Below are 13,629 nucleotides of genomic sequence, written 5' to 3' on the forward strand. Positions count from 1 at the left end.
TCAAGAAACTTGAAGGGAAATCAGTAGAGGAAAGAGAATAGGAGGAGGGAGGAGAGAAGGGAAGAAGGTGACATTGGTGAATGAAATTGGCCAAATTATATTGTTATATTGTGTGCATGTATGAATATGTAACAACGAATCCCATCATTATATACAACTATAATTCACTATTAAAAATATGGAACAAAACTTTTCTTTTGAAATAATTTCTGACTTATGGAAAAGTAATAAGAATAGTACAAGAGAACTCATATACCCTTCACTCAGATCTGCTAGTTTTTTCCATGATTGTTTTATCATTGTACTTTTTTTTTTAAGAGAGAAGTTTTTTTAATATTCATTTTTTTTTTTTTTTTTTCGGACACAACATCTTTGTTTGTATGTGGTGCTGAGGATTGAACCCGGGCCGCACGCATGCCAGGCGAGCATGCTACCGCTTGAGCCACATCCCCAGCCCTTATCATTGTACTTTTTTCTGAAGCACTGAGTGATTGGGTTGTAGACATCAGGGTCATGTCCCAAAATACTTCAGTGTGTGTTTCTTGGATCAAAGACATTCACTTATATAATCATACCACTATAATCGAAATTGGAAAGATCTGTAGATACAATACTATCATCTGATAGACAGACCTGTTCACATTTAACCCATTGTTTCTATTACATCCTTTAAAACACAATTCTCCCCAGTCCAGTATCTGACTTAAACCATGCATTACATTTGGTGAAATATCTTTTCAGTCTACAATCTGGGATAGTTCAGACATTTCTCTCTCATGTCCTGAATACTTTTCATTAGTTCAGGCCAGTTATTTTATAGAATGTTTATTCAATTTGGGATGTTTACTCATCATTAGGGTCAGGTTAGGTTTTTGGTAGAATTATTAATTAGATAATTTTGTGTCCTCTAGTACTTCAGAGTAGGAAGCACGTGGTTTGGATTTGTTCCATTATTGGTCTTGTTAACTTTAGTCACTGGTTAAGGTAGAATCCTTTACCGGATTTCTTTGATATAAAATGGCTATATTTATTCTTATAATTAATAAATAATTTGTGTAACAAGATTTCAGGCTATGTATAAGTACTGTTCCCATAAAACTTTCTTCTACTTGCTTTAGCATCTATTGATGATTCTTGCCTGAATCAGTTACTATTGTGGCAGTTTCAAAATGGTGATTTTCTAACTGTATCATTCCTCCTACATTGTTTTGGTTGAACTGTGCTATGGTTTGGATGAGTGTTCCCCCCAAAGACCATGTGTTAAAGGTTTTGTCCCCAGGGTGGCACTACTGGGAACTGTGCTGGGGAACTTTATAGGAGGTAGGGCCTATTGGAAGATAGGTCATTGGGAGCATGCCCTTCAAGGGGCCTCTGGTCCCTCCCTGTCTTGTACTTCACTTCTTAGCTGATAAGCTAAGCAGTTTGCTCTGCCACATGCTCTTGCCATGATGTGTTACCCTTGTCAGAGACCCAAAACCATGAAGCTGTATAACCTTGGACTATAATCTTCAGAACCATAAGCAAAGCAAAGTTTTTTTTATCTTTATAGAAGTTAATGGCCTCAGGTATGCAAATAGTTAGCTTTTTAATTATACATGCTTCTATTTTTCCCTTGGAGGGGGAAAAAGAATTCAATATACATTTTTGACTTATTACAGTCTACCTGTCTGAATGATACAACAGTTTAATACCCAATCCCCAATTTTTTTAGTACTGTCATGTTTTATTTCTATATATGTTTTAAAACCCACAGGCGGACTGGGGTTGAGGCTCAGAGGTAGAGCAGTCGCCTGCCATCCATGAGGCACTGGGTTCAATCCTCAGCACCACATACAAATAAAATAAAGATATTGTGTCCACCTATAACTAAAAACTAAATATTAAAAAACCCCAGACATTATTATTATTGGTATTTTAAACTGTCAGTATTCTTTTATATATTCTTAGACATTTCTGGTGCTTTTTATCCTTTCTACCTTTCTTCCTTCTAGGATTATTTTCCTTTAATTTATAGAGCCACTTTTAGTATTTCCTGTAGAGCTAGTTTTCTTGTGATTCATTTTCTCAAATTTTGTTTATCTGACAAGTCTTTAATCTTAAATTTTAAAGGATATATTTACAGGAATACAATTCCAGGTTAATAGGTCCTTCCTTCTCCCAGCACTTTAAAACGTTACTAATTGTCCTCTGGCCCCATGGTTTTTATTGAAAAGTCCACTGATAAGTCTTGTGAATGTTACTGTGAAAATAAGTTTTTCTTATTCTAGTTAAAGATTTTTTTTCTTTTTTTCCCCTGTGGTGATGGGGTTGAACTTAGGGCCTTATACATATTAATCAAGGACTCTTCTCACTGAGGTACACTTCTAACTCTAAAGAATTTCTTTGACTTTTTTTTTTTTTTAACAGTTTGAGCATAATATGTCTTTAGTTTTCTTAGTATTTACTTTCCTTGGTGTTTGTTGAGCTTCCTGAAAATTCTAGACCCTAACACTCCAGATGTTATTTTTACCCTATTCTCTCTTTCTTCTCTTTCTGGGATTCCTATAATAATTATTTAAACTCTTCAACATGGTTCAAATCTCTTATCATATGCTTTATTTTTTCCATTCTTATTTCTCTCTGGACTTTCATTTGTGTACTTTCTATTGATGTGTTCACTAATCCTGACTTTTACTATGACTGGCATGTTGTTCAATCCCCATCCAGATAAGTTATTTTAGACACTCTCTTTTTCAGTTCTGGTATACAGTTTTCAGATTCCAATACTCTTGAAATTTTCATCTTTTCCTCCATTTTGTCTTTTATCTATTTCATTTAATACACTAATCATTATTTTAAAGACCTTGTTAAATTAATTATGTCTATCTTATAAAGGTCTGCTTCTATTTGTATTTTCAGTTTTGGTCATATTTTCTTGTCTGCATGTATATCTAGTAATTTTTTATTACACATCAGTCTCTGGTATTTACCACAATCATAAGGATTACAAATGACTATCTTGTTAACAGAGAAAAAAATCTCTCGATGCTAGGTAGAGAACACTGGGGACTAATTATCTCCATCCAATCAGGGTTTGAGTTAGGTTGTAGATTTTGTAAGGGTCAGTCCACCCCTGGTTCATGCCTGTCCTTCTAGGCTTTTGACTAAGAGCCCAGTAGATTTTACTTTCCAGCTGTGAAAGAAGGGAGTCAAGTTGGCTCCTGCAGGCTTTGAATTTATATCCTACTCCACACAGATTCATAAAATTGTAAATGTCTGCGGGTAGACTACCTACTTTTATGTTTGTGGACAGTTCTTTCCTCTAGCACGACTTTGTCCCTTAAGGACTATAAGGCTGTGTGAGTATTATCAAATCTTTAAAATCCCCCATCCCAATACCCTGGCTTTCAGCATCACTCCAGCTGGAGCACCACTGCGGTAAATGCCCGATGATGCATTTGTAAACCAGCCAAAAGTTTTGGGCACTAAGTTTCCAATTTGTTAGGTCCATCCTACATGACCATCAAAAGGTTGTTTCTCTTTTCCCTAGAAAGAGCCCTTTTCCCTCTGTCAAGTCAAATTCTCAGCCCATTCCCAGAATTGTGAAACAGCTGAGATGAAAACAGTTGGAATTATCTTATTTAGAAAATGGCTTTCCCCTCTGCAATTTTAGTTTAGTCTTAATTGCTTTCACACCTTTCCAGTGACTATGATTTTTTAAAAAATTTTCTTTTAGTTTTTTTTCCACATAATTATTAAAATTCTTCCCAGTTCTGCTTCTGGTTATGTGTTGAATCTGACCAGTTCTTAGAATTGCCATTGCTAAAAACCTGGTCTCAGTCACTTTCATTTCTTACCTAGACAATTGCTAGTAGTTTCAATTCTTTCCACTCTTATCTACCCATCCCAATTCATTTTCAGGGCAATCAGTGTGATTACTGGCTTGTAAAGGTTGAATGAAAGCAAACTGTTTATTTCTCTTTAATTAAACCTTCCAAGGGCTTCTCTACCATAACTAGAATAAGATCCAAACTGTCTTTACAAGGGCCTGCATGGCCTGGCCTGTCTACCTTTTGGATCTCATCTGTTTACTTTCCTGCACATATAGTCTACCGCCCACACGGATGGGTATCAGTGTGGGCGGTAGAGTATATCAATATCAGTCTAACTTAACACCATTCTAACATATATAGCTAATTCTCTTTTCAAGGTGTTGGTACTTGCTGTTCCTTCTGCCTAGAACACTGCTTTTTTCTCATCATTCTCATCAAATGCTACCTCTTAAAGCTGCTCCTCCACCACAATCACTCCCTATAGCATTTCAATAAATTTTGACTATACTTAATAATTATTATCTAAAGTTCTTTAAAAAAATACAGTCTGCCCTTCCTACCAGAATTTAAGCTCCTTGAAGATAGATCTTATTCACTACTATATCCATAGAATCTTGGTTTTATGCATATACTAGATGTTTAATGTATTAGTTGAATGTCTCCTCTATTAGATTATAACCTTCTTTGGGATTGAGCACAAAAATCAGAGGTAGAGTTGGGAAGACTTTTACTAATTGATCGTGTGGAAAGAGAAGAAAGAATGATGCCAAAATTTATTGCTGAGGAACTGAGTAGTGTTGCCCTTAACTGATAAAGAGTAGAGTTAGAGGGAATCAAGTAATCATAGAGCCATGGGAGCTTGTGGTTTAATTCTGGTTTTCTTCCTGCTGTACCTAACAGTAGTATCTACACACACACACACACACACACACACATATATAAGTGCATGTGTGTATGCACATTGTAGTAGTATGCACATTGTAGAGATACGTTAAATAAGATGAAGGGGCTGGGCATCATGGCACAAGTCTATAGTCTCAGCTATTTCAGAGGCTGATGGTGGAGGATCCTTTGGGCCCAGGAATTTGAGACCAGCCAGGGCAACATAATAAGAATCCATCTCAGAACAATCAACCAACCAACCAACCAACCAACCAAAAAATAAGATGGAGGGGCCCATTGTCTTTAGTGTAGCGTTAAAAGTGAGCCACTTCTTCTGACTATCCCATCATTATTATTCCTCTGGACAGTCTAGACCAGTCAAAAACACTGCTAATAGAAAATGCAAGCAATCCTGCCCTCCACCTAGTACTCTGAGTCACACAAATGGGAAAAACAATCTCAGACTTGTTATTGCTCCACGGTTTTGATATATACATCAGTGGGATAAAGGTAGAAACTATAGAAAAGAGCAACAGGGTTATGGTTTAGTATTTTCTCTTGTTATAATTTATATTGTTTTTAAAACATAATTGTTTTAATATTGTTAGGATCCTTATAACTTCCAAAGACTTGTAATTTCTAAATTCCAAGCAATTTAGTTTGAATAAAGATCATTCATGTGTTCTAGCACTGCTGTAAACCATGAAATGTAGTGATTTCTCTACTAGCATTTTAATTTGTTTTAATGAAATTACACAAGATATTAGCATGCACTGCAGTATTAAGAGTGTATTATTGTGAATACGCACATGCACTTATATATGTGTGTATAGATATAATTTTTTTGGTATTGGGGATTGAACTCAGGGGCACTGAACCACTGAGCCACATCCCCAGCCCTATTTTGTATTTTATTTAGGGACAGGGACTCACTAAACTGCTTGGTGCCTCACCGTTGCTGAGGCTGCCTCTGAACTCGTGATCCCCTGCCTCAGCCTCCCAAGTCGCTGGGATTACAGGCATGTGCCACCATGCCCAGAGATCATAAAATATTCTTACTGTGATCAATGTTAACGAAAGGAAAGAAAGTCAATGACCTAAAGTATTAGTTTTACATGTTTTTATTCTTAAGTCCATACTCATATAAGACAAATATACATAAAGTTTTAACAGAGTACAATATTAAGGTTTGGCTATTTAATCCAAGTTTAACATGAGTATTATCTTTTAAGGCAATTTCCTTTAATAAATAACATATTAAAGGGTATATTATTCTGGAAGCAAATCATCTCCTAATTCTTCATCAGCAAAATCATCTTCATCGATTCTTTTTTTGGCTGCAGTTTTTGGTCTTTCTATTTGAGGGCCAAGTGGATCCACATAGGAAGCATCTAGGTTTCAAAACAGATTGTACCATTAGAGTAATATAGAAAAACAAAAGAAATACGAACCCATTTAGTCTTAATTAAAACTGAACAACTCAGAGTGAACAGAAATGCTCTCCCAAGTCATTTTAAGTTTTGTCTATATGTAAAAATTTGTAGTAATCCCCAATTATACATTTGCCATCTCACCAGTCTTCTTAAGACCTGCTATCCTGTGGGAACTGAATGGGGAGTACCAGCACTTGCCTATTTCTTTGTTACTGCTACTTTCATAAGGTTCATTTGTCCCAGGTAAAGCTCTGAGTTTGGCACTGAGTCGTTCACCTTTACTACTGGCACTACTGTTCTGGCCACTATCTGAAAACACAAAAATAAAAATGCATTTGTTTAATAGGCTGAGAAAACAACACTACTTACGTATCTTAAAGAATATTTATTTGCCAAGAAACAGATTTTTTTCATCTGGAAGCCAACTTCTTAGAAATATAATTCTTGTTTAAAAGAATTTCTTGTGGGAAATCTATAATATATAAAACATCGCTTAACAGTAGTCTTTATATATATTCTTTCAAAGTGTCCTTAGTTATATAGGTTTCAATTTTACAGAAGTTGTATGAGAAATTGAGAGATTACCCTGACTGGTATAACTTTCTATAGAAATAGCATCTGAATAAATAACAAATAAAAGGGTACAAGATGAGTACGAGCTTTATCATCAACCTTAAATCAAGGCTAGTGAGAGGCCCTAAAACTACAGCATATGAAAAATATCATTATAGGTTGATCAGTTGAGCTCAGGTGGCACAGAACCTAGACCACACAATCACTTTCTTCAAACATTTACAGAAGGTTCATGTACATGATGATTAGGTATTCCCTGTATAGTGGGATAGATTTTGGCTTAAATACAAGGAAAAATTTGAAAGGAATTATAGCTGCCCTACTATAGGACATAATCTATATCACTGAAGATTTCAGAGAGGTTTGAATACTAACACTAGTAGGAAATATTAGTAGTACTTTTTAACCTTTAATTCCTATTATTATGTTTTATAAAAGAACCACTCCTTCAGTGCCAGTTTTTAATTTCTTCTCCTAAATTTTTTTCTACAGACCTTTTATTTGTTTTGCAGTGCTGAGGATTTTCTGCATGCAAAGCACATGTTCTACCACTGAGTTCCATCTTCAGCCCAATGAAGTCATCTTTTTCTATTTTGTAAGATTTACTTTTTTTGCAGGGGAGGAGGTCCTGGGGATTGAACCCATGGGTGCTTTACCAGTGAGCTACCATCCAATCTTTTTTTTTAAGAGATAGGGTCTTGCTAAACTGCTGAGGTTTGCCAGCCATGCCCAGTAATGCTGGCTATTGAGTCCAGAGCCCCAAGGATATTCCTCGCCTGAAAGTTTCACCTTTAATGAGAGCAGTCTATTCACTATTACTTAAAAAGTATACTTCATATTTTAGTTTATTAATATTGTCTCTGGGAATAAATAAAAACAAGATGCGTCTTTAAAAATCCCCACTTTTGTATGTTTGTGTCACTGGGGATAAAACCTAAGGCTTTATACGTACTAGGCAAATGTTGTACCACTAAGCCATATCCTCACACCTAAAATCTCTACATAAAAGATTGGGCAATGGGCTGGGCGTAGTGGTACATCCAGCTTGGAGGCTGAGGCAGGAGGATCACAAGTTCAAAGGCAGTCTCAACAATGGTGAGGTACTAAGCAACTCAGTGAGACCCTGTCTCTAAATAAAAATACAAAAAAGTGCTGGGGATGTGCCCCAGTGGTTAAGCACCCCTGGGTTCAATCCATGGCACCAAGATAAATAAATAAACAAGCAAGCAAAAAAACCAAACAAATAAATAAATAAAGTGGCCAATGGACCCCCAATCATAACTCCTTTGAGTTCTTAACCAAAATATTATATTTCCCTTACTATTGATGTTACTGGAAAACAAAATCTTTTTTTTTTAATATTTATTTTTTAGTTTTAGGTGGACACAATATCTTTATTTTTATGTGATGTTGAGGATTGAACCCAGTGCCCTGCGCATGCCAGGGGAGTGCACTACCGCTTGAGCCACATCCCCAGCCCAACAAAATCTTTTAATGCATTGAAGGTGTTAATACAAACTTTGGTATGTTTTTAATTATTTGTTCTTTAATATTTTGTTAGAATAAAGTCAATTTTTTCCCCATCCTGAAGTGTATATGGGTCTCTTTTAAATTACCTAAGAAAGCTTAGGTCAAAACTTGAAAACCATTGCTCTGCCTGGGTATGATAGTGTAAGCCTGTAATTACAGCCAACTGGGAGGCTAAGGCAGGAGGATCACAAGTTTGAAGGCAGCCTCAGCAATTCAGCAAGATCCTGTTCCAAACAATAAATAAAAAATAAAAAGGGATTGTGGTATATCTCAGTGGTAGAGCACTTCTGAATTCAGTCCCTATACTATGAAACAAAACAAAACAAAACCAAAATACAACAAAACTTCCCACCATTGGTCTAGGCAGTGTGTGTGTGTGTATATGTATATATTTTTTTTTCATATAAAAGTTAGCATTAAAACCTTGAAATTGGGTTGGGGCTGGGGTTGTGGCTCAGTGGTTGAGCACTTGCCTAGCATGTGTGAGGTACTGTGTTCAATTCTCAGCACCACATATAAATAAATGAATAAAATAAAGGTACATCAACATCTAAAAAAATATTTAAAAACAAAAACAAAACCCCAAAACCCTGAAATTGCCCTCAGGCACCCAAAACCAAAACCTTTCTGAAATTCTAACTTATGATTCACAACTTGAAGAACTTAAATCCTGTGGAAGAATAAAATAAAACCTGACCTCCTTTGAAAAACTTCACTTGTCCAAGTGAAAAAAATCAAATCAAATACTTTTTTTTTTGAGATGGGGTCTCACTGTGTTGTGTGGGCAAAGTGATTTTCCTGCCTCAGCCTCCCAAGTAACTGGGTCTGCAGGTGTGTGCTACCACACCTAGCCCATTAATACAATTCTAAAAAGTTTTCATTATAAACACTAGTGGTGGTATATTGTGAATGCTGTCTTTTTATTATTTTAAATAAACTCTCATGGAGTAATAATGCCATGCATGGTATAAAAGAATCAGGAGTATTTGTAAGCCTAGATGATTTTGTTTTTGGTACTGGGGATTGAACCCAGGGGCACATTACCACTGAGCTATATGTTCAGTGCTTTTTGTTTTTATTTTGAGATAGGGTCTTGCTAAATTGCTGAGGGACTGGCTAAGTTGCCCAGGTTGGTCTCAAATTTGCAATTCCCCGGCCTCAGTCTCCCAAGTCAATGGGATTACAGATGGGTGCTGTTGTGATCAAGCTGGTGGGTTTTATGCTTAAATAATAAAGTGATAACATTTTGTAAATTATATTCATTTCACTATAGCAATAAATAACAATTACTACTTCCTGGAGGGAAATAATATAATAAGTATGTTAAGAAAATAAAAATTTGGCAATCAGTTCATTTGAACTTTCTATTGGTTAACACTAAAACTTCAAATGGGTCTTTTATTTATTTTGTAGGATGAAAATCTTAGCATTTTAGAAATTAGAGTAAAAAGGAATCTGGAACTTATCTATGAAGAAAAGAATACCTGTATGAAATAAACAAGCAAAATTAAATATATTAATTGCATATAATTACATATGAAAAAGCAAAGAGTGGAAAAACATAAAACTAAAATTATACAAAACATCACACACATATTTATATATTTTTATAATGTAAAAATAAAAAGAGGGCTGGGGATGTGGCTCAAGTGGTAGCACACTCATCTAGCATGTGTGAGGCACTGAGTTTGATTCTCAGCACCACAAAAAATGAAATAAAGATACTGTGTCTACCTAAAACTAAAAAATAAAAAAACAATTAAATAAAATAAAAAAATAAAAATAAAAGAACTGGCTGGGTGCGGTGGCACATGCCTGTAATCCCAGTGGCTCAGGAAGCTGAGACAGGAGGATGGCAATTTCAAAGCCAGCCTCAGCAATGGTGAGGCACTAAGCTAAGCAACTCAATAAGACACTGTCTCTAAATAAAATACAAAATAGGGCTGGGGATGTGGCTCAGTGGTCGCGCGCCTCTGAGTTCAATCCCTGCTACAAAACAAACAAATAAATAAAAGAACCATAACTATAATTTAAGTCCAAAAAGGCTCACACTAAGATACACTATAATCAAATGGTCAAAAGTCAAAGACAAAGTGAATCTTCAAAGTAGCAAAGAAAAGTGACTTGTCACTTATAAGGAAACTTCTGTAAAACTACCAGTAGATTTCTCAAAAGAAACATTACAGGCCAGCAGTTAGTGGATGATATTTTCAAAGCACTGAAAGCGGGGGTTGGGGATATAGCTCACTCTGTAGAGTGCTTGCCTCACATGTACAAGGCCCTGGGTTCAATCCCTAGCACTACAAAAAAACAAAAACAAAACCACTATTAAAGATCTTAACACCTTTTGGATAAACAAAGGCTGAGGGAGTTTATCACCACTAGATATGCCTAACAAAAATTATTAAAGAAAGTCCTTAAAGTTGATGTGAAAGGATACTAGATAGCAACATAAAAGCCTATGAAAATATAAAGCTCTATGATAAAGGTACCTATAAAGACAAATACAGAATGATTCAATACTGTCATAATGGTGCAGAAATGATTTTTAATTCATGTACAGAATTTAAAAGATAAAAGTATAAAAATACTATGAAACTAGGTTATAGATAAAAAAACAAAATATATATAACCTGTGGTATCAATATAAAATGGGGGGATATAAAGGAGTAGAGATTTATATGCAATTAAAATTAAATTGATATCAGTTAAAAATATTGTTATATTCTATACAACATCTGTAAATACTACAGAAAAAAATGCACACAGATGGATGGTAGCACAAAAGAAAATGAGAATACCAGGCATAATGGCACAAACCCAGGAAGCAGAGGCAGGAGAAACACAGGTTCAAGGCCAGCATGGGCACTTAGTGAGACCCTGTCTCAAAAGAAAAATGAAGAAAAAGGTTGAGTGGGTGGGCTGGGGATTTAGCTTTGTGCTTAAATGTGAAGGCCTCAGTTTAATTCCCAAGTACTGCAACAACAACAAAAAGAAGAAGAAAAGAAAGAAAGGAATCAAATCTTATCACTACAAAAACTCAATAAAGCACAAAAGAAAGCAGAAATAGAGTAAAATTTGTGTAAAATAGCTATAAGTCACATAAAAACAATTAACACAATGGCATGATCAGTTCTTCACTACCACCAATTATTTTAAATGAAAATTAGTTAAATCCCCCAATCTAAAGATATAAATGGGTGAATGGATACAGCAAAACACAACAAAAATAATAAAACTAAGATTCAATTATATGCAGATAATTTTAAAGATGTCATAAAGAAGTGTTAGAACTAGCTGGGCTGTAATCCTGTAAACCTGTAATCCCAGTGACTCAGGAGGTGAGGCAGAAGGATTGCAAGTTTTAGGATAACCTCAGCAATTTAGCAAGACTCCAAGCAACTTACTGAGATCCTGACTCAAAATAAAAAAATAAGAAGGGCTGGGAATGTAGCTTAGTGGTAAAGTGCCCCTGGACTAAATCCCCAGTACCAAAACCAAAAACCAAATAAATAAATAAATAAAATTACAATTAAATTAAAAAAATTGTTAGAACTAATTAATAAGTTTCGCAAAGTTGGATATACAAAATTAACCCACAAAAATCATTTGTATATCTATACACTAACAAATAATGAATAATTTGAAAATGAAAGTAATAAAAAGAATTCCATTTATAATAGCATCAAAAATAATAAAATATTTAGGAAGAAAGCAAAGAGGTGAAAGACACATATACCACAATCTATTACTTAAAAGAAATTAAAGGTGACAAATGGTAAGGCAGCTAGTGTCATGGATTGGAAGATTTTATATTGTTAAAATATTCATACTACCCAAAGAAATCTGGAGATTGAATGCAATCCCAATCACCATTGCAATGATACCTTGTCCAGAAAGAGAAAAAAACCCATCCTGAAATTCACATGGACTCTCAAAAGACACATAGACAAAATCATCTTTGAGAAAAAGGAAAAAAAGGTACAATGCTATAGCAATCAAAATAGTATGGTACTGGCAGAAACAAATAAATAAAAGAACCATAACTATAATTTAAGGGAACAGAATAGAAAGCCTAGAAATAAATCCTCTTGTATATGGTCAAATGATTTTTGAAAAGGATGCCAAAAGGGTACACAGTGGAAAAAGGATAGTCTCATTAGCAGCCAATGCTGGGAAAACTGTATATCCAAATGCAAAAGAATGAGGCTAGAGCCTTACCTTACACTATATATGAAAATTAATAAAAAGTAGCAAAGGCCTTGCCAAGCGTTGTGGTGTGCACCTGTAATTCCAGTGATTTGGGAGGCTAAGGCAGGAGGATCTTTCCAGGCCAGTCTCACAATTTAGCAAGATCCTGTCTCAAATTAAAAAAGGACTGGGATGTAGTTCAGATTTAGTGGCAAAACCAACATCAAAATCTAGGTTTTTCTATCAATGTTTTTTTTTTTAAATGTAACTTAAGATGTACACTTGTGTTAGTCCTACCAAAAGTTAAGTAAAGCTGGAGGCTGTAAAGTAAAGGTGCTTATGAGAGTGCCTAATATTTATATATCACAAAGGACTCTAGAGATACAAGCTTGTCCTGCATTTCAGAGACTGGTTAAAATACTAATTGTTTTCATATTAATTGTTTAACAAAAAAGTAATGCTTTGCTGTCTTGTTTCTTGTTGTCCTAGCATAAACCTTGCCCTATTTATACCTTGTCCAGTCACCTTCCAGCTGCCACCATGGACCTTTGTACTGCTGTGATGCTGAATACCCTTAATTGTCTATACCCCACCTGAGAGAAAACAAGGACTTTGGGTCACTTCCCCACAACTTGGCCCTCTCTCAGCAGGAAATAACTTAGAGATGTTGTCACCTGCTGGGAGCCATTAGCCAAGTAGGTATGACAATTTCCTTGCCAGCGTACCCCATGTTGCTTAGTGGAAGGACTCGTGGAAATAGGACATTTTGCAGTGACATTGCATGTAGGTGACCTTGCTCAAGGACCAAGGCGGATCCGGGTTTAGGGTGTTCCCGGTTTAGGATGATCCGGGTTTAGGGCGTTCCCGGTTTAGGACTATCCGGGTTTAGGGTGGTTCCAGGTTTAAGGTTATTCCTGCTGGGAATAGGGTGTATCCTGCTGCCTGAGTTCCCCTTGAGTTCTCACGGGATTCAGACAGTATTTTTTGGGAGACAGAAGCCCAGTGGGGGTGGATTTGGGCAGAGAACGTGGATTTCCCCAGAACGTGTTTGTAGAGTGCCGGTGTGAGTTCGGGAATAAAGAGTTGCTGTTTGAATCTACAAGCTGTGTGGTGGCTCGTGATTGTGTGCCCAGCCAGACTGCGGCAGTCACCCACTTTTCCATCCCTTTGCCTTCTGAATATAGCCCTCATTGCTCTAAGGTTTATTT

At 35.9% G+C, this 13,629-nt stretch overlaps 1 protein-coding gene across 12 annotated transcripts in view; it reads right to left on the reverse strand.

Moving 5' to 3' along the window:
• Window positions 1-5,799: 5,799 nt before the first annotated feature.
• Window positions 5,800-13,629, reverse strand: part of Ift88 (intraflagellar transport 88) — a 123,741-nt gene continuing 115,911 nt past the window's right edge. For 9 of the 12 annotated variants that reach the window (XM_015499344.2, XM_048801429.1, XM_015499343.2 and 6 more), the window contains 2 exons: window positions 6,326-6,436; window positions 5,800-6,085 (listed from right to left, as the gene is read on the reverse strand). In XM_015499344.2, the coding sequence (XP_015354830.1) occupies window positions 5,964-6,085; window positions 6,326-6,436 (233 nt within the window). In that variant the 3' untranslated portion in view covers window positions 5,800-5,963. The remainder of the gene's footprint in view (window positions 6,086-6,325; window positions 6,437-13,629) is intronic. The other 3 variants (XR_007346969.1, XM_015499345.2, XM_048801430.1) reach the window with 3 other exon arrangements.

The sequence above is a fragment of the Marmota marmota genome, unplaced genomic scaffold, assembly GCF_001458135.2.
Source record: "Marmota marmota marmota unplaced genomic scaffold, marMar, whole genome shotgun sequence".
NCBI lineage: Eukaryota > Metazoa > Chordata > Mammalia > Rodentia > Sciuridae > Marmota > Marmota marmota.